The sequence below is a fragment of the Gymnogyps californianus genome, chromosome 5 (assembly GCF_018139145.2).
Source record: "Gymnogyps californianus isolate 813 chromosome 5, ASM1813914v2, whole genome shotgun sequence".
NCBI lineage: Eukaryota > Metazoa > Chordata > Aves > Accipitriformes > Cathartidae > Gymnogyps > Gymnogyps californianus.
In genome coordinates, this window is record NC_059475.1 from 30756711 (window position 1) to 30781942 (window position 25232).

Below are 25232 nucleotides of genomic sequence, written 5' to 3' on the forward strand. Positions count from 1 at the left end.
AGCTAGGGGGGCAGCGGGCACGCTCAGAACCCCGGGCCTAGAGCCGCTCGCAGGTGCCCGGCCGGGGCCAGGGGGGCCGGGAGGCTGCGGGCGGACCCCACAGCCTCGCCAAATAAAACCGCCAAGAGAAGGCGGCATCGGTCCTCCGAGCCAACCATAGACGAGCGGCAGGGGCGGCCCGACAAGCCGAGGAGGTGGGCCGCGACGCGGAAGTGCTGGAGCCGGCGGCGGGCCGGAGGGGTCACCCGGGGCGGGTGCATGGTGGCAGCGCGGCGCAGGATGCTGAAGCTGGCTGTGGGGCTGCTGACGGCGGCCGCCGTGGCCCTGCTGCTGGATTGGTACGCACCTTCGGGGGCGCCGCCGCCGGTGGGTCAGCGCCGCCGCCGGCAGGCCCCTCAGCCTGCCCCCGGCGCGGAGGCCGCCAACCTGCTGTGGGTAGTGCAGGTGAGTGGGGCCGGGGGAGCGGGGAGTGGCCGAGCAACGGCCCGGCGCGAGAGGCGGCAGTTGGCGCCGCCCTGAGGTACGGCCACCCCCCGCTTTTCGGGGCTCCGTAGCGGCGGAGGTCGCTGTGCGAGCCCCCCGAGCTGGGTGGAGAGGCGGGGCACAGCGCTGCCGCCGGCGGGGCGCGGGGGGCGAGGGAGGGCCTCCCAGCTGCGGTGCTCCCGCACTCGTGAGAAGCTGTGGTACCTTCTCCCGGTAAACGTCCCCCTTTGCTGTCCCGGAGGCTCGCAGTCAAGCCTGAGTTACAGGTGTGTGGCCAGTTTGCTAGACTACCCAAAAGATAAGATGTGCGTGGTAGGAGCGGGTAATTAAAACTCACCTAATTATTACACTATCCTATATATTGCATCAGTACCCGATACGGTATTATCTAATATCCCAGTGAGAAGTGCAGGCTCTGCCTGTCCCTTTCGCCTTCCAAAACTCAGAAAAGTTGTGTGGCTGAGAAAATAGTTACACAGATTTTTAGCAATAGAAGGTACTGGGCCAGTATAAGAGTGATGTATGTTAGGTTAAATGTACACAGCTTTGTTTCCAGGTTGAACATAAAATCCAAATTAACCTGGTATAGTCTTGGAAGCAAACTGTCACGTCTGGGTGCTTCTGTGGCCTCTTTTCTCACACTTCCCCCCCAGAGCATTCCCGAAGCACTTAGTGTATAACTAACCACAAGCTGTTTACGTATTTGCAGGTAATCAATGGCTGAGATGTCACAGGGGTTGCTGTGCAGTTCCTTCTAACAAATAGGCTGCTTTTACTATTTTGCTTTTATTCTCAAACTCAAGGACACTTTGCCTAAATGTATTAGCTGCAGGCAGTGTTCTTAGTGCATAAGCTGGCATATTGTTAGTCCTTTTGTTCTCTCCAATTGCTGTGTATTTTCAAAGTCAGTTTTTCCAGTAGTTTTTCCTTAAGTGACTTAAGGCTTATCTTTACTGCAGAACAGATTTCAAGAGAAGAGATATGCTTGAATTAATGTAGATAAAGCCCCTATCTTGAGTTGCTATCTTGAAGAGAATCAACTACAGCAGTATATAGCAGCTGCAGAGCTATGCTGACAAGCTGCATGCGCAGCTCCAAACTTCTCTTGCCGTGTTCTCTCTGGCTGTGTTACTTCAAGTGGAGGTCTCACAAGGATAGGTCATGGCACAGCTAATTTGAGATTTGGCTTTGCTTTCAAGGGGTTATGTTCTCTTTCAGACGTGCCTTTTAACAGCTGCTTTATCAATGACCTAACTTGGAAATTAATCAAGCACTAAATCCAGTGGTGTTCCTGATGATGTTGTGGGAAACGGGCTTCAGGCTCCCTGGTGACTTCATAGGTCTAGCCTAGGGCACTGGATAGAGCACAAGATGATTGGTTCCACCCCCAGCAGTTCCTGCCTTGTTTTTCCTCCCATCCACAGGACTGTCTCTTCTTAAACTGAACTAAATTGCAATCTTTGTACTATAAACTTGTATTAATGGCTCTTTCACCTTTCTTATAGCAGAACTTCCTTTCTTACTCAGTGCCTAATAGGCACTCTAGTTCAATACTGGACAAGCTTACAGTTGATTTTTCTCCTGTTTCTGCCAGCTGGATGCATTCTGCTGTTGCTGTAGGCCTTGTAATTCTCCCTTGTTAATGCCTGCCTTTCCTGAGCCACATCTTCCCTAGATGAGGAATGTGGATGGTGATTTCCCCTCACCCCTAAGTCTCTTCCAACCCATTTTGATGAAAGTTACTGCCTATGATGCAATGAGAGAGGCCAAGTTTCCACATCAGTCAGAGGGAGGGGAAAGAGAGAAGAAAGGTAGCAAGTGGGCTTTTACCTACATTTTGGGAAATTAAATAAGAGCATTGCAAGCTTTTCCCCTTGCCCACTGACTTCCCTTTTATTGGGACATCTTTTGAAGTTAATTAAAAAAAAAAAAAAAAAAAAAAAAAGGGAGAAGCTCCACTCCCAAGGTCTTCGTATTTCACGGCTTTTAGTGATGACAGAAACTTAGTCCCAGCTCTCAGGAGTCTCAGGACACCGTAACTCTTAGAACTTACAAGAAAAGTCTTTTGTAAATCTTAAACTTGTATCATAGTAGGGGGAAAAAGTACGAACATCTTTGTAGAAAATCAGGCTTCCCAACCACTGTCTGCTAAAAGGTTCGAAATTTACATTCTCCATAGTTATCGGTAGAACAGGAGTAAGGTTTCTTGTAAGACTTTTTGCTCAAGAATCTGGAGACAGCAACAATAGTTTTTATTTTCTCTGTTTGATTGCTGAGATAGATGAATTGCAAATCCACAGGCTGAGGAGAAGCAAAATAAGACGTTGTATCCTTGTCTATGATTAAATTAGGTTTGATGTATCGCGGTAGTTTGACTGTGCTCTTTGATTCACACTAGCTTGAATGTATCAATAAAAATGAAGTCAAGGTTATGTCTAAAAGTGTTTACCTTTTTTAGCATCCAATTCTGATCTAGGCAAAAGTTCCATATAAGCAAATGGGGAATTTTCCTAAGCAGAATTAAAAAACGGTATTCAGGCAATGTTTTCTACATATTCAAATGACTGAATAAGTAGAAGCTAAGGCATTTTGTCTCCAAGGTATTTTATCTGGATTTTTCAAAAAGAAAAAAGCTTTACAAGAGCCAGGTCTATTAAATTGAATGTGAAAGTTAATGTTTTTCTTTCTCAGTTAGTGATATCGTCAGATGGCCATGAGCATGTGCTCACTGGTTTTTTGAGCGTCAGATACTATTTGTCTAAACTGAGGCGGATAATTTATTAATTGATTGACTGAAGTGGAATGGAAAGTGGAATTGAAAGCATTCACTCAAGATTTATTTTGGACAGACCTGAAAAGCCACAATATTTAAAAAAAAAAAAAATCTTACTTTTCTTATTCTCCCCATCCCACCCTGTACGGTGGGCTTTGACTGTTTGGTTCAGAAATTAACAGCATCTTTTACAGTTATGTACAAGTGGTATCTTCATTTCTTGGGCAATCTTTGCCTTCATGAAGGCACGTGGAATGGGATCTAAACACACTCAGTAGCGCCATTAAAATGCATGGGCAGAATGTTAGAAATCCTCCCACCCAGCTACTGGAAATGTCACACCAGGTACAAAATTAGTTAGCAGTATGCTTCAAGTCCTAGGTAATTTTAACCTATTCTTCCTTTGCAGAACTACTTAGTATTCTCTCTTGTAGCAAGATCACTGTGTTGTACCAGAAGCTCACAGAATTTGAAAGTTAACAGGCCACTTAAAACCACCAAAACTTACTGTAGATAACTATATCCCCATATTATTGTATGCCCCTAGATTTAAGGAAATTTTCTTGATGTAAATGTGATTTTAGGGGTTAGAGATGCAATATCATATGCTTGCTCTGCTTTTGTTCTCCCTTAGTCATCCACTTCTGTTTCTCCCTGTATCCCTTTTACTGATATGAATCACTATGACCGCTCTTATGTTGCATTCTTATGTACTTGGCTTTGCAGAACAACCTGGGCAGCAATAACCCTCTGCTCGGGACAGTGTTTCATTTTTCTCTTTTTGCAGGTGTCAGATATTCATATCAGTAGATTTCGGGATCCCAAACGAGCTCCTGACTTCGAAAAATTCTGTTCTGAAACAATTTATATAATTCAGCCAGCACTTGTTCTAGCAACAGGTAAGCAATTCAAAGTGTGAATTTCCTGTTGAATGTGCTGTCAAAGGAAGAGCAAATAAGCAAAATTCTAGGATCCCAACAGAGAACTTTAAAGCCTTAAGGTGTCTTAAACAATGGAAATGGAATTGCAGCTGAAGATAAACTGCTAGAAGCAGAAGAGAATAACTTCTCAACTCTAGAGAATTAGTTTTTGTTCAATGTCTTGAGTCTGATGGTGAGTTTAGCGTGTATTATACGTAACAAAGACATAATTACGCAATATAGCTATTGTTTTCCCAATATTTGTTGCTACACCTTAGTCCTTGCTAGCAGCTACCTTCCTTCTTGTCCTCCTGGTAGTGATTCTACATCACTCTTTGTATTTGAAATTACAGAAGTGAACAATGTCTCTGATTAGTCATTAAGAGCCAGTTCTTCTCTCAGAACAATCCCTGCTCATTTGTATGTAATTCACCTGTGAACTAATGTAAGATTTCATTGCTGGTTTCTGTTTGAACTTACCATACCAAGACAGGTGAAATAAACCTTTCCATTTAATTTGATAGCTTGCTATTGCTATTGAAATGGATTAAGTTCTGGCAAGCAAATCAAAAAGACTTTCAACCATTACTATATGCAAGGCTTTAGAATTTTAATGCTAGACCTGGACTTTTGTTTCTACAGAGAGTTACTTATCTGCTGCTTGCTTTTAAAGTTAAGAGTTCAGAAATAGTTAGCAATCATCTTTTAACTAGCAATGCAGGGAGGCATTACTATATTAACAGAAATGGGAATGGTTCGAACTTTAATTGGAGCTTGAGGGGATACAGAAGGTATGAAGTTAAACAAAGCTTCTATGACTAGAATCTTCAGGTATAATGAATGCGTAACTATTTTTTCGGCATGGCATCAGTAAAAGTGCTGCAGTGATGTGGTTGATAGATGTTTGAACAGGCTGCCGCATCTGCATTTGAAGGCATTTACCATTATAGTAACCTCTTGGACCAGATGACAGGAATGTCCAGATTGCACACAGGAGGCCTGCAGCCACTTACACTAGGAGGCTTGGATTGCATGCTTGCCTAGTTACAGTATTTGTGTAAGCTGTGTAGGCCTCTAGTTATGTTTCACCTTTGTACACTTTCAGGTGACCTGACAGATGCTAAAACAAGAGATAAACTGGGATCTGAGCAGGTAGAAGTAGAATGGAAAACTTACCAGTCAATCCTGAAGAGATCAAGGGTCATGGAAAAAACCAAGTGGATAGACATCAAAGGGAATCATGGTAAGAAGGCAATGAAACATCTCTTTCTTTCCTGTGATTACAGAACTGATTTAGGCAAGTTAGAATATAGAGGTGTCATGGTTTAACCCCAGCCGGCAAGTAAGCACTACACAGCTGCTCGCTCACTCCCCCGCCGCGGTGGGATGGGGGAGAGAATCAGAAGGGTAGAAGTGAGAAAACTCGTGGGTTGAGATAAAGACAGTTTAATAAGTAAAGCAAAAGCCACGCGTGCAAGCAAAGCAAAATAAGGAATTCGTTCACTACTTCCCATTGGCAGGCAGGCGTTCAGCCATCTCCAGGAAAGCAGGGCTCCATCACGCATAATGGTTACTTGGGAAGACAAACACCATCACTCTGAACATCTCCCCCCCTTCCTTCTTCCCCCCAGCTGTATATGCTGAGCATGACGTCATATGGTATGGAATATCCCTTTGGTCAGTTGGGGTCAGCTGTCCCAGCTGTGTCCCCTCTCAACTTCTTGTGCACCCCCAGCCTACTCGCTGGTGGGGTGGTGTGAGAAGCAGAAAAGGCCTTGACTCTGTGTAAGCACTGCTCAGCAGTAACTAAAACATCCCTGTATTATCAACACTGTTTCCAGCACAAATCCAAAACACAGTCCCATACTAGCTACTGTGAAGAAAATTAACTCTACCCCAGCCAAAACTAGCACAAGAGGTAAAGTGTTAGTACTTACTAGCATGTTAGGGGTGGTTATGAGTCAGTAGAAGGGCTTGCCACCCACGTGTCTGCTCTGCTGAGGGCATGCTTTGTTTACAGGCACTTACTGGAGTTTTAGTACCAGGGAAATAAGAGTCTTCATTTATTGCTTTTGCCTGGCAAGTGGTAGAACATAGCTTCAGATGTTAGTTTCCAGGTCATTCGTTTACCCCATCTTTTAATGGAAGGGCAAACTGTAACCTTACCCTACTGAAGAAATGGTTTCAATTTACTTTTCATAGACCTCCCCCCACAGGCTTAAGTTAAAAAGTATCACACGTTCAGTCATTAAAGGAAATTTGGTTTCTTTTGAATAGAAAGAACTCATGGAAGTTTGTACACATCATAGTTGTGGGTACATTCTAAGCATTCAAACACAAGCTAACAACCTTGTAGGCTATATAAGCTAGCTGTTACAGGAAGGGCAAAACTAGAAAACCTAGCACTGGGAGGAAAAAAAAGTGTATGCTTTGTCATATACAGCCCGTATATGACATTTTACTCCTACTTCCCTATCAGGCTTCTGTTACCAGCCTTAATGGAGAGGTGGACCCAGCTGCAGTACAAACCTCCCCAAGTTGCTGTCTGTTTTACACATGCTATTCTCTGATGCTGTTGTTACTGGATTTTCCTTGGATAAGTTAGGTCTTACTTATAGAGAACGCACCCAATCCAAAAAGCTTCTGAAAAGCTTTATGGCCAAAGTAGAGGCACATGGTTAGCTTTAGCCACTAAATGACAATTTACATTCCCACAACAACTTTATCTTTGAATTGAAACTTAAATGAGAAAACTATTCCCACTTTTAGGTCAACTGCATCAAGTATATAATGTCTTCTCTGCACAGTTAGACAGTCTGCTTGTCAATTATGCATTTAAAAAAAAATAGCTCTTCAGTGCCTGCTGAGACTGCTTTATCTCAACATTAGGAAACAGAATACAGAGGTTAATGATCAATTTGATCTGAAAGTTTCCTTTTTCTCTCCCTTACAGATTCATTCAACATTCCACACCTGGATAGCATTCGGAATTATTACAGGTACTTTTATTTACCATACAGATGCTGTTACATTCCAGGTCAAACTCACTAAACAATATTCTGTTTTCAGTTATCACATATACGCTTTTTCACTGACTTTCCTGTAGTACAGGATCATATTTGCTATTCCCTCTGTCTTTTCCATTGTCAGCTAGTAGAGCAGAATAGATTGAGAAAATAGAGAATTCTTTGCACAGACTTCTTATCTCTTATCCCTTTGTGTTTTGTAATTGAACATATTGTAAATCTGCCTGTGTCTAGGAAATGTTCTGTGCATTATGTGTTCCGTTTCTTCAGAACAGTTGTGTGATATATTTCTGTAAAACCAGTGTTCCCAAAGAATGCTTTTCCTCTTTAAAATAGATGAAAAAACTTTTTTTTTTAATGTTCTTTCTGCATGCCAAAAGGGCTTTTCATGTCATATGGGTCTAAATTTTATCTGAGCCATTTCTTCACATCTGAGTCATTTTAGAAAAGTGAAAGTAGAGAAGCAAGAAGGCAGATGATGATGGGCGGACAAATATTTTTGAGGAACACACTTGAGATTTAAATGTGAAGATAGGTGAGGAAACTTTCCCCTCTTCAGCTGGCTCTTTTGCTTGTACATTGTAAAGGTAGCCTCAGTCGTAACTTGTGTTTAACTTCTCAGTTTCTCCTGCCCTTCACATCTGAATGCAAAATTTCATCTTATAATTTTGGTGGTGCTTTCAGCTTTGAGTCTTTGGAACTGGAGGGGGACTTGGAAATCTAAATTCTACTTTAATTCAGGCTCTTAAGCCATCCGCTTTGCAATACGAACACAGATTAAACATCTGATAGTTCAGTTTGCTTCAGTTCCCTGTGGCCCAGCAGGAGCAGATATGTTTTCCCATAAATTCTGTAGGATAGAATCCTACAGCAGCTGCATTTGCAGGAGAACATGGAATTCACATGTGGATTTACTGTGAAGGGATGAATGTATGGTGCTAACAAGGCTTTTGGATGTGCTAGTGCAGTGCACATCCCTATAGCTTTTGCCACAGTTGTGGCTACATGACAATCTAGTATCAGTCTTTCACTCTAGTTTAAGGCTGCTATCAGAAGTCCTAGTGAGACACATGGGAAGATGTATTACCAGTGAATTTGCCAGATTATCCCTGAATTGTTGTTTGGCCTGGACAAGCTTACTGTTTGGAAAGATGTATGGATCACCTGCCTGTTGTGGTTTAACCCCAGCCAGCAGCTAAGCACCACACAGCCTCTCCCTCACTCCCCCCCTGCTCCCAGTGGATAGGGAGAAGAATCGGGGAAAAAAGGTAAAACTTGTGGGTTGAGATAAGAATGGTTTAATAACTGAAGTAAAATATAATACTAACAATAATAATAATGAAATATAATAACAATACTAATGAAAAGAAATATAACAGGAAAAAAAAGAGGGGGAAAAAAGAAAAAAAACCCAGTGATGCACAATGCAATTGCTCACCACCCGCTGACCGAGCAGCGATCTGCCCCTCCCGGCCAACTCCCCCCAGTTTATATACTGAGCATGACGTTCCATGGTATGGAATACCCCTTTGGCTAGTTCAGGTCAGCTGCCCCAGCTCTGCTCCCTCCCAGCTTCTTGCACACCTGCTTGCTGGCAGAGCATGGGAAACTGAAAAATCCTTAACTTAGGATAAGCGCTACTTAGCAACAACTAAAACATCAGTGTGTTATCACAGCACTGTACCAGCTACTAAGAAGAAAACTTTGTCCCAGCCAAAACCAGGACACTGCCTCTAGTCCACACTGAAGACGCACTGATAGCAAAAGGGATTGGAAAGGATTAGGGTGACATTTCAAAGCAATTTAGGCAACCTAAGAATTTCTGAGTAAAATTGAGTCAGGTGAAAAAGTCTTTGCTTATTAATTAACAGTCTCTTGCTAAACAAATGTGTTCTCAGAATAGTTTTTGCTTCATTATAATCTGTCATCATAGCAAAATAAAGAAGCTTTAATGAGATTTATCATACTTTCTATCTAAGACTGAAGAAAGGCACTAAGAGTCATCAAAAGCTATTAAGTGTCACTAAAGGCAGAACTATCTTTACAGGGACAATTTTATTAATCTGATGCATTAATAAAACATAAAGATTAAGAAAATTTTTAGTAAATGTGCCACACTTTAGGAGGAGAGAAAGGAGATGGCGGAGTGAAATGGAGTCTCGTGGAAGCCTTTTCTTCTCCCCTAACCCTGCGAAGTTAAACAGTCAAAAGGACAATGTCTTCCCCCCCCCCCCCCCCCCCCCCCCCCCCCCCCCCCCCCCCCCCCCCCCCCCCCCCCCCCGAGTGACAGCAAGGCACTATCTACTTGCCTTTATGTGATTCCTGAACAAATAATTCATTCTTTGCTGTACACCTTAGAGTGCTGTAGCTTGCAGGAATAAAAATAGAGGCTAGGGAAAAGAGTTATTCAACACCACATTCTGGTATTCATTATGTATTAAAATTAAAGAAGGCAGCAGTTGTATTGAAATACAATAATATTTTTACACAAAAACATGGGTTCCTGTTTTATGTCCACAGCATGAGCAGAGGATGATTCAACTGTTACACATACTCTAAGTGGGACTAAAGGCAGAAATCTTAGGATTATGATACTGAGCTTCCAGTTTTCTTATTGAAGTTCATGATGTTCATAAAGGTAACATTAACTTCAAAAAAATAAACATTGTGAAAGGGTCTTTATGGCATTGGAAGTATTGATTTATATCTGAAACTTGTTTTTAATATATTGGCTTTTATTCTGTTCAGGTCAACCTGTCTGGCAATTTTATTGTTTATTCTGATTGGTGGAGGAATAGTGATATGAACTGCTTTCTGGATGGCTGTGTTCAAACTGCACTCATCATCTGAACTCAGGGATGTTTTAGCTTCCACATATCATGCAGGCAGTTTACAAAAAAAAACCAAAACAACAAACCAAAAAAACCAAACACACACACACACAAAAAACCCCAACCCAAAAACCCAAAAGAAAACAAAAAAATCCCCCTCAATTAAACCCAATAAGTTTTAGTTAATCTCAGATTTATTCACAATAATTTTAGTTACAAAATTTAATTCTTAATTGAGCAATTTAGTGGGTACCATTAGTTGGAATGTTATCTATCTTTGCCAGTGGAGGATACGTGCAATTCCTATCTAGCATAAAGTATCAAAAGTACTTCAATTTTAGAAGTTAGAAAAACTGAAAATATCTGTTGTCAGTGGAAGGAGAGAAAGCAACGTATATATTCATTATTATATGTATTTATCGTAGCCAATATTAGCATAAAACCACGGAGGGGGGAAAAGTGGAATTAGTTGACGTCTTTTAAGTCCTTCCCTGTTTACAGTTCTCTCTTAGAGTATTTTAAGATTAAGATTAAAGAGCTCAGTTAACATCAGGTAACGTGCAAAAGAGCAGCAACCCTTTTTGCTCTCTCCTTTTACTCTTTGAAGAATTCTGATGACATTCCACATGTGACAGGAGAACTGGTAAGATTTGCTATGTCAAGAAGCAAAAAAGAGTAATAAGCACGAGGAAATGCTGTCTTGTTTGCTATTTATAAGATTTGGTGCAGTGTAGTGTCTCTGTTTTGGATCTTTTGGAAAATAACTGAAAAAGTTCAATATTTCTTTGGTTCAAAATCATATTCTATTAGCCAACAGCTGATCATTCTACATCAGAGTAACTTAAGAGAGCTCTAACAAAATAGTGGAGACAAGACTTGATGTCTCTGATATTTCTAGGTAAGCAAGGAAAAATTATTTTTGACAAATTCTGTCAGATACCAGCAATAAACACGAGACTGATTTTTGGGTTGTTTTTTTTTTTTTCCTGCTGTTGTGGTTTAACCCCAGCCAGCAACTAAGCACCACGCAGCTGCTTCCCCCTCCCCCCTCCCAGTGGGGTGGGGAGGAGGAAAAAAAAAAAAAGTAAAACTCGTGGGTTGAGATAAGAACAGTTTAATAACTAAAGTAAAATAAAATACACAACTAAGAATAATAATATTATTATAATAATTGTAATGAAAAGGAATATAACAACAACAACAAAAAAGAAATAACACCCAAGAAAAGACAAGTGATGCACAATGCAATTGCTCACCACCCGCTGACCAACGCCTGAGCAGCGATCCGCGCCTCCCAGCCAACTGCCCCCAGTTTATATACTGGGCATGATGTTCCATGGTATGGAATACCCCTTTGGCTAGTTCAGGTCAGCTGCCCCCGCTATGCTCCCTCCCAGCTTCTTGCGCACCTGCTTGCTGGCAGAGCATGGGGAAACTGAAAAATCCTTAACTTGAGATAAGCGCTACTTAGCAACAACCAAAACATCAGTGTGTTATCAACATCATTCTCACACTAAATCCAAAATACAGCACTGTACCAGCTACTAAGAAGAGAGTTAACTCTGTCCCAGCCGAAACCAGGATACCTGTGCAGATCTCTTTTAATTAAGAGTGGTGTAAGATCCTGCTGTCCTCTCATCTTGCCTATTTGTTTTGCACTGTTTATGCTGCTGGCCTATCCTTTATCCATAAAAAAGTTCCATGTTGCTCAGGGAAAGCATATTTATGCTAACATTTTTTTTAAATGTTTGTGTGCTAACCTGCTGCTTGTCTTAACACATGACCCATGTAATGCATCTTCTTTGAAGTACAGACTTTTAAATGCCATTGATTTTTAAGATACTTTACTGCAGTAACAAGATGGAGCTAGATCTAATGCAAGAAATCTTGCATTTATACTATGCAGGTAATTTTTTGTCATTGCTGCAAGCTTTCCTTACAGCAATATTTCCATTTTACTTTGGCAGGAAATACTCTGCCTGGCATAAAGATGGCTCTTTCCATTACATCCACACCACCTCTTTTGGGAACTATTCATTCATCTGCGTGGATGCCACACTCAGCCCAGGCCCTAAGAGACCCTATAATTTCTTCGGGATTTTAAACATGGTATTTTATAAGTCTTGGCATTCCCTTTTGCTGGCTGTTTTACTTCTATAATGGTTTGTTTGGGGGTTTTGTTTGTTTTTATAAAGAAGAATTGTCTGAAAGATTTGTGTTTGTCTAAAAGAGTCTTCATGTTTTTAAGTTATTATGCATGTGGGACATTTATTTAGAAAAATGAATGTGTCACTTAACATATAGAGTATCTGTGTTTTCTCTCTTAAGAAACAATCCAGTACAAAAATGTCAAATTAGACATTTTAAGGACACTGTCAGTAGTCTCTTAGCATTTAGCTAGACTTGAGTGATAATTTCCTTATATGCTGTAAAGTCTAAAAACAAAAACAAAACCCAAACTTTATAATTTCACTCCTTTTTGCCATGTTAGATGCTTTTTTTCATTAACATTACGGATGAGAGAGTTGCACTTATCAATGGAATAATGTGAAAGATAATGCTATAATGAAATGTGTCATTTATGAAAGTGAGGTCTGATCTTCTGAGACCATAAAAATCACATGGTATTGTTTTGAAAGAATAACAGTAATCCCAATGTTTAAATCACATACCACCTTAGATAACACTTTGCTTCCCTTCGATTTTTGTCTGTAGTTTGTTGATATGCTATTGTTCTTGAGATACTCTTCTGAAGTGTTGGCAGAGAGTTACTGTGTTCTGGTAAACAGATGTCATATTTTGCCTGTGATAACGGCCTCAATGAAAAGTAAAATGTTCTCCCTCTAATCTTGTCTAAAGGAGGGTTGACATTTAATGAAGTGTTTGTAAAACACTTGGTGATATTTAGATGAAAGGTGATGTAGGAGTGCCAAGTACTGTTCTCATTGTTTACTGCAATCCATAGTGGGTGCAGTAGATTTGCAGACAGACTCTCAAGGAGCTAAGAAATGCAGTTGAGTCTAGAGCTTCTGTCCTTGGCTGCAGTAAGTCAAGCATTTGCTTGCTAATTACCCAGCAGCAGGAGTCCAGAGAGCATCATTTGCAGATTTTTGCACAAAACTGAAAGTAAAGGTAGATACCTGTAACTTTTAAGAATTAAACGTCTGCCAGGAATTTGAAAAATATATTAGATTTGTATCAGTGATTTGATTGCATAGCTTAGGTAAAAATATTCTTAAAGCCCAAATTCATAAAGGCAAAGGAAATATAATTTCACTTAAGCCCATTACGTTAACCCAGAATGGTATACTGAATCCATTCTTTTTTAATATACCTTTATTTCTGTTTCCTTTATTCATGCCCTTCAGCATTTCTTTTCAGGTAGGAGGGAAAAGAATATGTTGGTGGTTCTCTGGGTTACCCTGAAAGATGATCTGCAAAATCGTGAAAAAGTGGATTTGTGTTCTTTTCTGGTTTTAGTTTTCCTGCTTCTTCTGTTAGACTTTGAGATCTTACTGGTATTGGGAGTCTGTCTGGACAGTAAGTGGTTGATCCAATATTGGAAGTCAAACAAGTAAAGGAGAGAAATTTTACCTGCTGTGTAAAGTGTTACTTTTGCTTAACTTTAACAGCAATGGCTGAGTAACATTTTCAAGATTCAGCATCATAGTTCATCCAGTTAAATGACTGAAGCATATGGTGCACAGTTTCTGTGGTCTGTCATGCCTATAAACGGTCATCTAGCAACTCAAGAGATAGTAGGGATGATAATTGTAAGGTAAAGATGTTTGTAAAATCAACTCAAGCATGTTGTCTTTGACTATATAAATAAGCAGTAGAAAGGACAGAAGTATCATTTACCAAAATCTTTCTTTATATTGCACTTTTCTTGTGTTTGGTTGCAAGGAAGATGTTGAGTGTCTTATTTTCACTTTCTTTTTCTAACATCGGATTTTAGCAATACGTCTAGTAGTATGGTTTGTTCATGCACAGGTGCCTGAAGCAACTGAGAGTAGTCTCTGTTTAAAAAAAAAAAAAAAAAAAAAAAAAAAGATGAATTGCATTCTTCATTAGTTTCATTCTGCTTTCCTTTTGCTATTCTTTCCAAATAGCCTGAATGTTAAACAGGTTTGTTTGGTTGTCTTTCAAACACGTGCCCGTTTCAGAATCAAATGGAAGAGCTATCTTTGATGGCAACAGAAAGTCTGCACAGCAATCATACTATCTGGTTTGGCCATTTTCCCACCTCAACAATCATCTCCCCAGCCCCAGGAATACGAACATTAATGAGGTAAGATCTTTATTTTTTTCCTGTATGTTTTCAGTCTGAAGTACATTTCTTGCCTCTCTTCACATACTTGTCCATCAATTTTCAGGTTTTCTGCAGTGGTATTTCCTTCCCACCCAAATAATCACAGTTCTTATGTTCTTTTATTAGTTCTGCCACAGCCTATTTATGTGGACACCTCCATACAATGGGTGGGCTGATGCCAGCCTTGCATAGTCAACACCGTGGCGGCACTCTGGAACTTGAATTGGGAGACTGGATGGATAATAGGAGGTAAGTAAACCCTATGTGAACAAATTATTATATGGAGCCTACCTGGTTATACTGTGATCCCTTTTATGCTGTTTGGAGAATTTGAAAGAAGCATTAGATCTGCCTGACTGGTTATTACTATTAATGCTTTTGAAAAATGTCTCTGTGTAATTTTGAGATTTTTTTTTTTCCCTATACCAACAGTGGGCTAATAAATTAAGTAATTTTTTTTGATTCATTCTTGATATTTAGTAATTAAAAAAGAGGACATCTAAATGTCCATTTAGTATGTGTTTAGTATTCAAAGTAGACAAATAAATTGTAATAAAATTCAGCATCACTACTTCAAAATACCCATACTCTGCATCAGCTGTTAGAATTTGAGACAAAAATAGTCTACCTGAGGAATGTTACCTTAGCAGCATATCAAAAAGTGTCCGATGCTACGATGTGTGGTAGTATATTAGCTTTTATTTTGCAGTAATCCTAAGGAAGATACTTGTACGCATAGAGGAAGAGAGCACACTGGGGTCTCTGTCCATAACTAGAGTACCTACCCAGACACTGTAATAATGTACATTACATCTGAATTCTTTAACATAATGTTCATCTATCTGATTCATGTGCAAAATTCAATAGATCTTGACATTTGGAATTTTGAGTGGTGCTTCAGTGATTTATACTAAAATGAACCTGGTCAGAGGTAATCAGCTGTACAGTTAATGCAGCAGAGTTGGTTAATATAGGATCAACTACAGAAGAGAATAAATGGAAAATAAATCAAACAAGTTCTGTTTAGGAACTTGGGAAGCATGCGAATCAACTGTCCATGCAGTAGTTTGTATCAACAAAATTTTTTTTCTTTCATTATAGGTACCGGATCCTTGCGTTTGATCATGACCTCCTTAGCTTCGCAGATCTTAACTTTGAAGAATGGCCTGTAGTTCTCGTCACCAATCCCAAATCCTTCCTTTACAGCAGTTCTGCTCATGAACCACTAGTCAAAATTCTTTATTCCACTCATATCAGGTACCCTGTAATCTCTTGATTTCACAGTATTTAACTATATTTTAATAGTTGGGGTCTTTCTTGGTTATGATGTACATCTAGATTTACATGTGTATATACACAAACCCTTTTTTTTAAATGCATGTGTCCACTGTTCTCAGAATTCACTTTTCTCTGGAAGATTGTTCCTGAGAGCTCACTTTATTTCATATCTGTGATAAAAGCAAATTATATAGTAGTAATTCATGTTTGTTTTATTTATGCAGTTATTTCCTCTAAAGTCAATTGAAATTTTTTATGTAACCAAAGCTGGTAGAGTTAGACTAACATGTAATCTGTGTTATTAATGTCACATGTTCACATCGCCTCCGCTGATTTCAGGATTTTGTCTATGTATTTTTCTAAGTGTTTTCTGTATTTGCTTTGGACTTGTTAGCCTCTTGTGTTTTCAGTTTTATATCCCTTATATATTAAACCATCTTAAGCCTCTGCCAATTTTCGTATTTGTTTTAAATCTCTCTGTCTTTCCATTTCTACCTTTTCTGTTTATTTTTTTTATTTGTATTTCAAATTTCTATGCCCTTTCCAACACCTTATATTTGCTGTTAGACCAATATGCATGAAATACATGGGTATACTGCATACACAGAATTAGAATCAAAAGAAGTTTGTTATACTTTTCAGTTAGGAAGCAGTGTCCTACTACGTCTACCTACTTTCCAGTTTCCTATTTAGAACCTTATCTGAACATTCTTATGATTATATTAAATGTATGAACTGGTAGAATCTTTCACCATAACTATATGAGACTCCTTCATTTGACTGAAACATGTTCTGGAATGCCTTTTGTATTACCAGAAGTGAAAGAAATTCTATGTGCAATATATTGAGTCTACATTAGTATCACTGTTTCTCTGAATATAAGCATTGCCAAGTAATACTACATTTGTTGGTATCTCAGATCTGTAATACCAGTCTTGCGCTCCACTCCATTTCTCATAAATGCAGTTACAAAGACTGAGAGGTTATAGTCTGACTAGCAAAAAGTTAAAAACAACCCAACAACAACAAAAAAAACCCAAACTACAAAAAAACCAACCAAACAAAAAAACCAAACTACATGCAACAACAAAGGACTTTAGAGAGAGAGACTGGCAATTTTTAATGAAGACTTCTACAAGTATTTGATTATGTGTCTGTATGTGTGCAGGAGGATGCATCCCACTTGTGTTAGCAAATGTTTTGACAGCAAGAGTTCTAAGATTATTTCTGCCAAGACCTGAGGATCTCTGCCACTTTTTCGTCTGTTCCACAGCCCAGTTTTCTATCCTATTCTTTGGCACAATACCATACAGAACTCCTCTTTTTAACAGTAGGAAAGAGCTACCATGTTACCATTAGCCTACAGATATTTCACCGTTTTAATTTCTAACTGTTTTGAACTCTTAAGTACAAGGTAGCATAATCTTTAGGGACTTCTCTTCAGGAAGTAATGACAAATCTGCAAGTCCTGTAACAAACCTGTTTATTTTGCTGTTTATTCACTCCTTAGAATTCTGGCCTTCTCTCCTTCTGTCATTATCTCCGTCAGAGTCTATATAGACGGAGTTCACTTGGGGAATGCACATCAGGTGTCTGGCCCTCTCTATGTACTGAAGTGGATCCCGCAAAACTACAGTGAAGGGTTCCATCACATAGATGTGACTGTCCAGGTAAGGTACCTGTTGGCATTCTTTGTATTGAATTTTTATGTTGTCATGTCTGCTCCATCACCCTTCTGCATCACATAACTAGGGACAAAATACATGGTAACAGACTTCCTTTCATATTTGTCTGATTACAAAAACCAAAGGATTTATTAAGTGAAAAAACACTGACTGCTGAGCACTAAAACATTCATAAAGCATCTGGACAAAAGGAAGGATTCTTATTTTTCATGAGAAATGTAATAAGACATAACAGAAGAGCAAGCAATTGGTCAAAAATAAATTATTTTGAGTAACAGGCAACAATTAACTTTTAAGGTCGTCTTGGAAAAAAAAAATAATCGGGCTTGATCAAGGAAAATAGAAATAGCATGATGTTAGTTCAAAAGGCAAAGGAACTGGATCTGGAAGATTGGAATGCTGTCTTTCATTATCTATTTGAAGTTCTTTTCATGATTTCTTACAAGCTGACAGTGAATGCGGTTTCTGTTTCCCAGAACATCAGACTTAATATCAGTAATATTAGATTACTGGGTGCAAAAAATGTTTTTCAGTGAATGCTTCTGATCTTGGTACTATATTTTATTTTTGTACCTTCAAGTGGTCTTCGAAGAACTCGATCAGACTGTTCTAACATTCCGCACATTCGCACAATAGTAATGGGAAAGTCAGCTTTGTCCTGCTTGGTGGAACCCAGCTAGGCATTATTTCTCACAGGACAAGAGCGATACTGCTTTTTTTTTTTTTCTAATGGCCTTTCTGTACTGCCAGTGTTCTACCTCCTAGCTTGTTACCAATTTCTGTGATGCTTTACTTGGGAAAGCTTCATTTTATAAGTGGTTTTTGTTTTGTTTTTTTTTTAATGATTATGAAAACATATGCGCAAAACTGAGTATTATTTGAAGAGGGTTATACAGGCTTGCATAGCAATAGTTTGCTTGCAAATACATGCTTGTTATCAGATAACTGAATGGGATTTTTAAAAAATTTAATTTCCTTTCCCCTCCAGTCATAAATCACTATTACATCTAGTAACTGAATAGTTTTGGGAAAGCAAGGAGGATGAAGTGTTAACTTGAGTTAGGTACCTAGAGAAAATATGAATACTCAATTGCTGTACATTGTTTCTGGGATTGTCCAAATATTGTCTCAGCTGTAATCACACTAAACGTACTGAATCCTTTACTATAAATAAACCATTCATTATGTACTGGAAGATAAGGTGTCAGTGTTACATATGCAGAAATATCAAACTGTTGAATAAATGTAGCACTGTTATTGTTTATCTATATCAGTTTCTAGCAAATATGCCAGAAAAGAAGCACAACAAAGCTTCAAAATATTTTAAGATGGGCTGTTATCTAGAATTGAGCTTTCAGAAAACAAGTGGTGGTGGTGGCCAATAAACAGTCACTGTCTTCCACAAGTTGCTGAATCTGTGACAGGATCTCCTTCATATGTAGCGATTTCAGATATGATCTTACCATCACCAATTTACTTGAAACTACAAAATTGACAGTAAGTAATCCTTTGTAGGTAGAAGTATTTAATACAGCAGTATGCCAGACATGCATGCGTCAGTTGGATCTTTCCAGAAAAGCTGCAATGGTAATCAGCAACTTTAACTAGATATTTTGTGCACTACTGGTATCTAATTGCTCTCTTATTTTATATCAATCTAGGATGCTTCAGGAAGAATTAGCACGCGGGGTCATATATTTGCTATGGACGAAAACCTTTCTCTTAGATTTGGCTTTTGGCCATCTGTTATTCTTCTCACTGACCACTACGTTCTAGTAAGTACTTTCAGCAAAACAGCTGCCATTCCGTGTTGGTTTCCCCAGACACTGCAGGAGGTATTTTCCTAATTCCTGGTAGATTTGAATGCACTTTGCGTTTTCCAGATATGACTCCATTGGAATTTCACAAATATTTCAAGTTTCCTTTCTCAAGTTGCACGCTTCAAACGTGAATGTGCAGCAATGGTTCATGCAAACCGTTGATTTCCTGGATTTAGTCACAATTGTCCATTTTTGGGCATAGGTATACGCACATTTTGTGCAAGCAAGAAATGGAAAAGAAGCTACTGGAGATAGTAGAAAAAGGAAACATTAAATCAAAGAAAACTTCACTGTGATCTGTTGCAATATGTGTACTGGCAGGAATGCTGGGAAAAGTCTCACATCAGCTGCTGACATTATAGCTAGCTCTAGCAAAGAGGAAGGCTAAATTCTCACTGACTTCAGTAAGTTCCAGGTCATATCCAGAAATGTTACAGCTCAGTACATGCAAAGAAGGCATGTCATAATAGTTTAGGTGCACTTATAGAATAACATAGGAAAGTCCACATGACTGTAGATAGTATCGTAATTGGCTCAAAATTATTAGTTTTGTTAATCAGTAACCGATATTCTCCACAAGGTCTTGAACTGCACTTATATTCAGTACAGCACTCAGAAAATGTTTTACATAGGAAGTGTATTTAGACTTTTTCAATGGATGTGTTTTACAAACCTTGTTTTTGAAAGATTCAGGTCTATCACTTTCAGCCATCCAACTGAATTCAAGTCAGTAAGATGCAAGTCCAATAACTTAGAAACTCTTAAGTTTCTTTTTACTCTTCAGTTCAATGACACCATCAAGCTTGGAATATGTGTTTCAGTTAGAAATCTTTGTATCATTCTATCCATGTCCATAAGGCATGCTCAAAGGCAGTTAAAACTGTCTTTTCAGGCTCGTGTGCTCTTTGGACTGATTGTGCTGATTCAGATTGCCTTGCTCGTTCTTTTCAGATACCTCCAAAAGCCAGCACTCAAAGGTATGAACCAATGTTTGTGGGTTTTAGAGGATCTAATTTTCCCTAAACTTTTTTTACTATTTACCTGTATGCTAACAATATACGAGTACTTGCACTGTTAATCACCATATGCATTTTGCATCTAGTGCTGTGGGGTTTGATTGGGTTCTCGGAAGCTGCTGTTTTGCTTTTAAGGGGACCCAGAAAACCTCCAATATATCAAATAAAGTAAATTAAAAACTAAAAACTTGATCAGGTATCCTTGTTGAAACAAAAATCCAATTAATTGAAGTCTAAAGGTTTAATTTTAATTTTCTCACTGAAGAATCCAATGCATAGGGAAAGGCAGTACTCTTTAGAATTCTATTTTAGAATATTATTTTGTATTAGTTCTGTATGTGTGCTTGTTTCACTACAGCTGGCACAGAATTCTCTGTCACCTGAGTGGAGAAACAGATTTACTTCTACAAAAACAATTTTTGTTAATCTTTGCAAAGAACATGAACAGGCTCGGGTCTTTCTCAAAATAATATTAAGACCAGTTCTGTCATAACTTGATATTTTGTTTGCGATGAATGTGGTAAATGAAAATTAATACTGTTAAGCTCGTGGTCTTTATCCTTTGAACAATTGTTTGAACCACACCTTACTAATGAGATTTTTCTGGAAGCCACCTCCCTTCCTATTCATGTCAGTGTATGTCCCTTCCTTTATACTCATAGTCACGTAGCATCCTGAGGTAACTACAGCAACTGCTTACACAGAAAAAGAATAGATTTTCAGTTGCCTTATGGAACTCAGCAGCTAAAAATGAAGAGAGCTAGCGCTCTGTGATCAGCTAGGTCCCTGTAGACCATGACAAATGTTTTACAAATTAGTGAACAAATTTGTTAGAGCTGTTGATTTCCAAAGGTCAAGCTTGCCCTCTCAGAGTTAATGCTTTGTGAGAAGGGCAGCCATGTAATAGGTGAAACTCTAAAAGCTAACTTTTATAGGAAGGCTCTCAATCTATGAATTGTCTGCTTCAGTTAGAAAATCAATATTGCTTTTTTTTGCTAACATCACACACTTGTCAGAATGCTGCCATTTTAATGTTTAGCCTTCATTTTATCTGAGTTGTTATCAGATCTCGCTAAGTAGGTTTAATCAAAGAAAATCCAGTTAATCTAGTCCATGCTGACCTGCCTTTTTGGGTTTGCACAGTTACTGTTTTGAATCTCTTACTTCTCATTTAATATGAACTTTCTCCATGTTTTTCATTCTAGCTCACTTCATTTTCTGGGTATAGAACGGTCGTTCAGTTTTATTTACATACAGTAACTGTACTCATTTAGAATGGCAGCTTCTTCTGCTGTTTTTAACATAGATTGTTATATTTATCAGTTCCTTACTTTCAGTTATCACAGTAATAGTAGAAATGCATTCCCTTGCGTTTGTTCTGTAGACATACCAAATATTACTTTTATATTTCTTATTTAATAGAATGAGGAAATAATGTGCAGATCTGTTTCAAAAAGACCAATATTATATATGTGTGTGTGCTGCAACCTGAATGAAGTGTATTTTTCTTAAATGTTGTCTCTGTTTAGAAAAGCCAGGATTACTTACTCTGACCTCGTATTCCCTTCATGTCTTCAGTAAAACAAACACTTTCTATTACTCGATTCTGGTTCTGAATTTATACACCATTCTGGGTAAGTAACCTAGACTACTGGAGGACATAAACGAGTATTTTTAAATTACACATCAGATCCTGATGAAAAATGAGACTTCTAACATGTTGGAGAATGGGGAAAATCTACTTAAGTTACAAAATCTATGTTGAACTTGAAAAGTTTATGTCCAAAGAGACTAAAGGTTTGTTTGTAAGAGCCTAACTTAGAAGTCCTAGAATTAATTAAAGATTTAAATTATTAAATTACTCTGAAAGCAAAGTGAGTATTTTTAAATTTAATTTGCTTTTCACTTATTCTTTGAGTAAGATCTGGTTGTACCTTGGTGTAAAATGAGTATATGAAATGCACATTTCACATGACGTCACTAAGATCTTGACTCTGTTGCTAACAATTTTAGCTTATTTCTCCTCTGATAATATGTTTCTAAAATAGCTACTTTCTTGGCAGTCAGTGTAGTATGCATAACATAATGCAGCTTGCCCATTTTGACTTCTAAGCTGTGCCAAGCTGGAATTGTTTATGACCATGTCTTTCATATGTCTTACTGTAATTCTGGGAAAAGGCCAGCATTTGAAAGGATCTGTCTTGTCACTTCTCTCCTAAGGAAAATGTTGTATGTGGTGTTGAAAATTGTCACAGAGAGGAAACCAACTTAAAAGTATTTTCATTGCATGCCACGACTGATTGGTGTACCATGATATTTTCACATCAGGAACGTTCATCAGATTGCTCTTTGCTGAAGATGAAAATGTTAGGCTTATTACTATAGACAAGCAATAGAGAAGTCATTTTCCCCAGTTAACTGCTTTGTGCTCAGGAGTGCGAAGGGCCACGTGAAAAAGGGCCATGTCGATAATGTGTTTTCTGATGGTGCTGTATGTTTGGTTTCCTCTCTTTCAGGACCATGGTTTGTAGGTGAACTGATAGATGGCCAGGTGGGGGCCTGTTTTTCCTTTGGGGTGTTCGTTGGTGGTTCCTTCTTGCAGGGCAGTCTGACATTTGTGGTTGGGATTTTACAGGTACATATTTATAAAAATTAAGACTGACAAAATGCTTTCTTCTGGGAATTTTTCTGATTTTCTTTTTTTTAAATAGTTTTATAAAGAAAGGAGTCTTGGAAGGATAGAGAAGATTAGTGGCCATGCCTGACTACAACAGCTCTTTCTTACCTTTCTGCAAATTTAAAGGGCAGAAAGGAAGGAGGTTGTGCTCTATTTTCTCAAACTTCTCTTTTCCCCTATTTGATGTTGCTTTGGACTCCCTGGATGTCTGGATTAGAGGCCATCTCTACAGATTTACCACTCTTAATTTTTTTTTTTTTTTCCTGTCCTTGGCTCATGCACAGGTTGCAGTGATTAAGCAAAAGGAACTGAAGGGCCAGTGCAGCCCTTGCAGACTGAATAACCCTTCAGATCAGTAGGTGTCACTCTCCAAGTACACGAGTCCAGTTTTCCCAGCAGTCTGACCTGCCTGCCCTCTGGTTTTCCCAGCTGCCATTAGTCTGAAAGAGAGGGTGTAGTTCCTTGACATTTAAGCCAGACCAAGCTCGTGTTGCCTCCTTTATGGTCCCTCCCTTATGCCAGTGATAACATTTGTCTGACAGCACAGCGGGCTGGGTCAGAGAGCTACACTGACATAAGGACCTTCCTTTTTTACTGTGCTAGTATTTTGCCAAGTCTAGCTCCCTGAACCGGTTCCAAGAAAGGTCAGATGTGTGTCAGTGCCTCCCACTGCAAGGGAGTGGGCAGGAATGCTTGCCCTGGGACTGAGGCACAGGCAGCCACAGCTCTATCAGCTGCAGAGTCTCGGAAGTACATCCCGAGATTCCACCTCTGGGAATTGTACTCATCCCTTAGAATGGGAGAGTTTTATGTGCTCTTATCTTTCTATGCCCTCATGTATGTTACCCAGAACACTTGGCTTGCTCATCGTCGTATTTTTCTCCGCTCTTCTTTCCAGATGTTGTTTTTCAACCTGCCATTAATGGCCTATCTGTGCTGGTGCCTGTTACTGCGGTGCCAGGGTCACAGCTTCTGTTCTCACATCCGTCATGCCCGATGCCTCACGGCTGTGCTTGTTCACCTGGCAGTGGCACTCCTCCTGGCCTGGCAGGTCTATTCCTGCTACTTCCTGCAGCGAACCTATGGGACCTTAGCTTTCTTCCTCTCCCCAATGAGAACGTGGCTGGTGGTGCTGACCTCAGCTCTGATTTATAAAACCTGGACACTGAAATCATCTGAGCTCAGAACTTACATAGTAGAAATGAAAAACTGTCAGAGCTCCTGAACTACGATATAAGTATTCAAAGTTCTTTGACTTAAAAACTGTCAAGGCACAACCTATAGTTTTGCGATGCTGGAATTCCATGCAGCCCAACCATTAGGTGGCAAGATCTGAAGCTGCACCTGCATTGTTACAGAGCTGTATTAAATAGTAAATGTATAACAATATGTAAAATATACTTTTATTGTATTATACAATATACTGTATAATACATGTTATATAATACAGTTATACATTATACAGGAAACTGTATCATAATCTCTATAATCAGGGGTTTTGTGATACAGAAGATAGATCTGTCCGTATGGATCACAAATGGAAATGTTTGCTCATTACTACTGTGAATGGAAAAATATTTTTAATTCATTAAATTCTTGATTTTTATAATGCTGGGAAAAATGAGCATAGATCTTGATAATGAGCTCCAGGATTTGTGCTTAACTTTGCTTTTTATTTCAAGATTTACATATATTTTTACAAGACTAACTACAAGACTAGACCAGATGTCTTTATGAAGTAATGGTTATTGCAAAGGTGCTGTGGTGGCCTTCACAGTAAGAGTCCTATGCTTATACACTTTTTCAGTTATATACAAGCAGTTTATAGGCTGTTAGGTGTGTATATGTGTTTATGTTTACCTGAGCCATGGCCTATTGCTCTTGTCCTGGGAGTGCTGGCTAATTAACATGCTTTCTCTCTGGGAGGAAGTAGTTATGTTTTCCACTGCTGAGGCTGCCAATTTTCCCACACTTGACCAGTGAAAGGACAGTGAATGATCAATGTTGCTGGGATTCCCAGCTGTAGTCAGAGTTCAGCTTTAAAGCAAAGAATGGAGACAGTGCCCTCAGGATGGGAGAGCCCGAAGGAATGGTGTGGTCTGATGCCTATAATGTCTGTAAGCAAGGGCGTCAGCGCTGTATTTCTAGGTCTCAGTCAGATGTGCCAAGAGTGACTTAGGAAAACTCATTTCTTTGTTTTCAGTTTTTCTAAGGCTAAAAATGATAGAACAGTTACATTTATGAAAAATACAATGATCCAGAGCCAAGAGAGCTGAGGTGCCTTTATCTGTAAAGTAAGGAGAACACTGGCCTGCTTCACAAGACTGCTGTGAGTGGAGCATTTAAAATACTTGAGGTAATTTTACAGTAACGTATTTATGGCTCCTCAAGAAAAAGGAGGGGTAACTTAT

At 39.1% G+C, this 25232-nt stretch overlaps 1 protein-coding gene across 3 annotated transcripts; it reads left to right on the forward strand.

Moving 5' to 3' along the window:
- The first annotated feature begins 279 nt into the window (after window positions 1-279).
- TMEM62 (transmembrane protein 62) lies at window positions 280-24203 on the forward strand. Of its 3 annotated transcripts, XM_050897720.1 has the most exons (14): window positions 280-444; window positions 4044-4155; window positions 5282-5419; window positions 7130-7175; window positions 12001-12142; window positions 14200-14324; window positions 14472-14594; window positions 15447-15602; window positions 17134-17293; window positions 18970-19083; window positions 20021-20105; window positions 21674-21778; window positions 22661-22779; window positions 23720-24203. In XM_050897720.1, exons 1-14 carry the CDS (start codon window positions 280-282, stop codon window positions 24044-24046), a joined length of 1917 nt encoding a protein of 638 aa, XP_050753677.1. In that variant the 3' UTR covers window positions 24047-24203. The 3 variants fall into 3 exon arrangements, with proteins under 3 accessions (XP_050753677.1, XP_050753678.1, XP_050753679.1); XM_050897721.1 differs by lacking the exons at window positions 280-444; window positions 4044-4155; window positions 7130-7175 and having other exon boundaries at window positions 5291-5419; XM_050897722.1 differs by lacking the exons at window positions 280-444; window positions 4044-4155; window positions 7130-7175; window positions 21674-21778 and having other exon boundaries at window positions 5291-5419.
- The last annotated feature ends 1029 nt before the right edge of the window (window positions 24204-25232 follow it).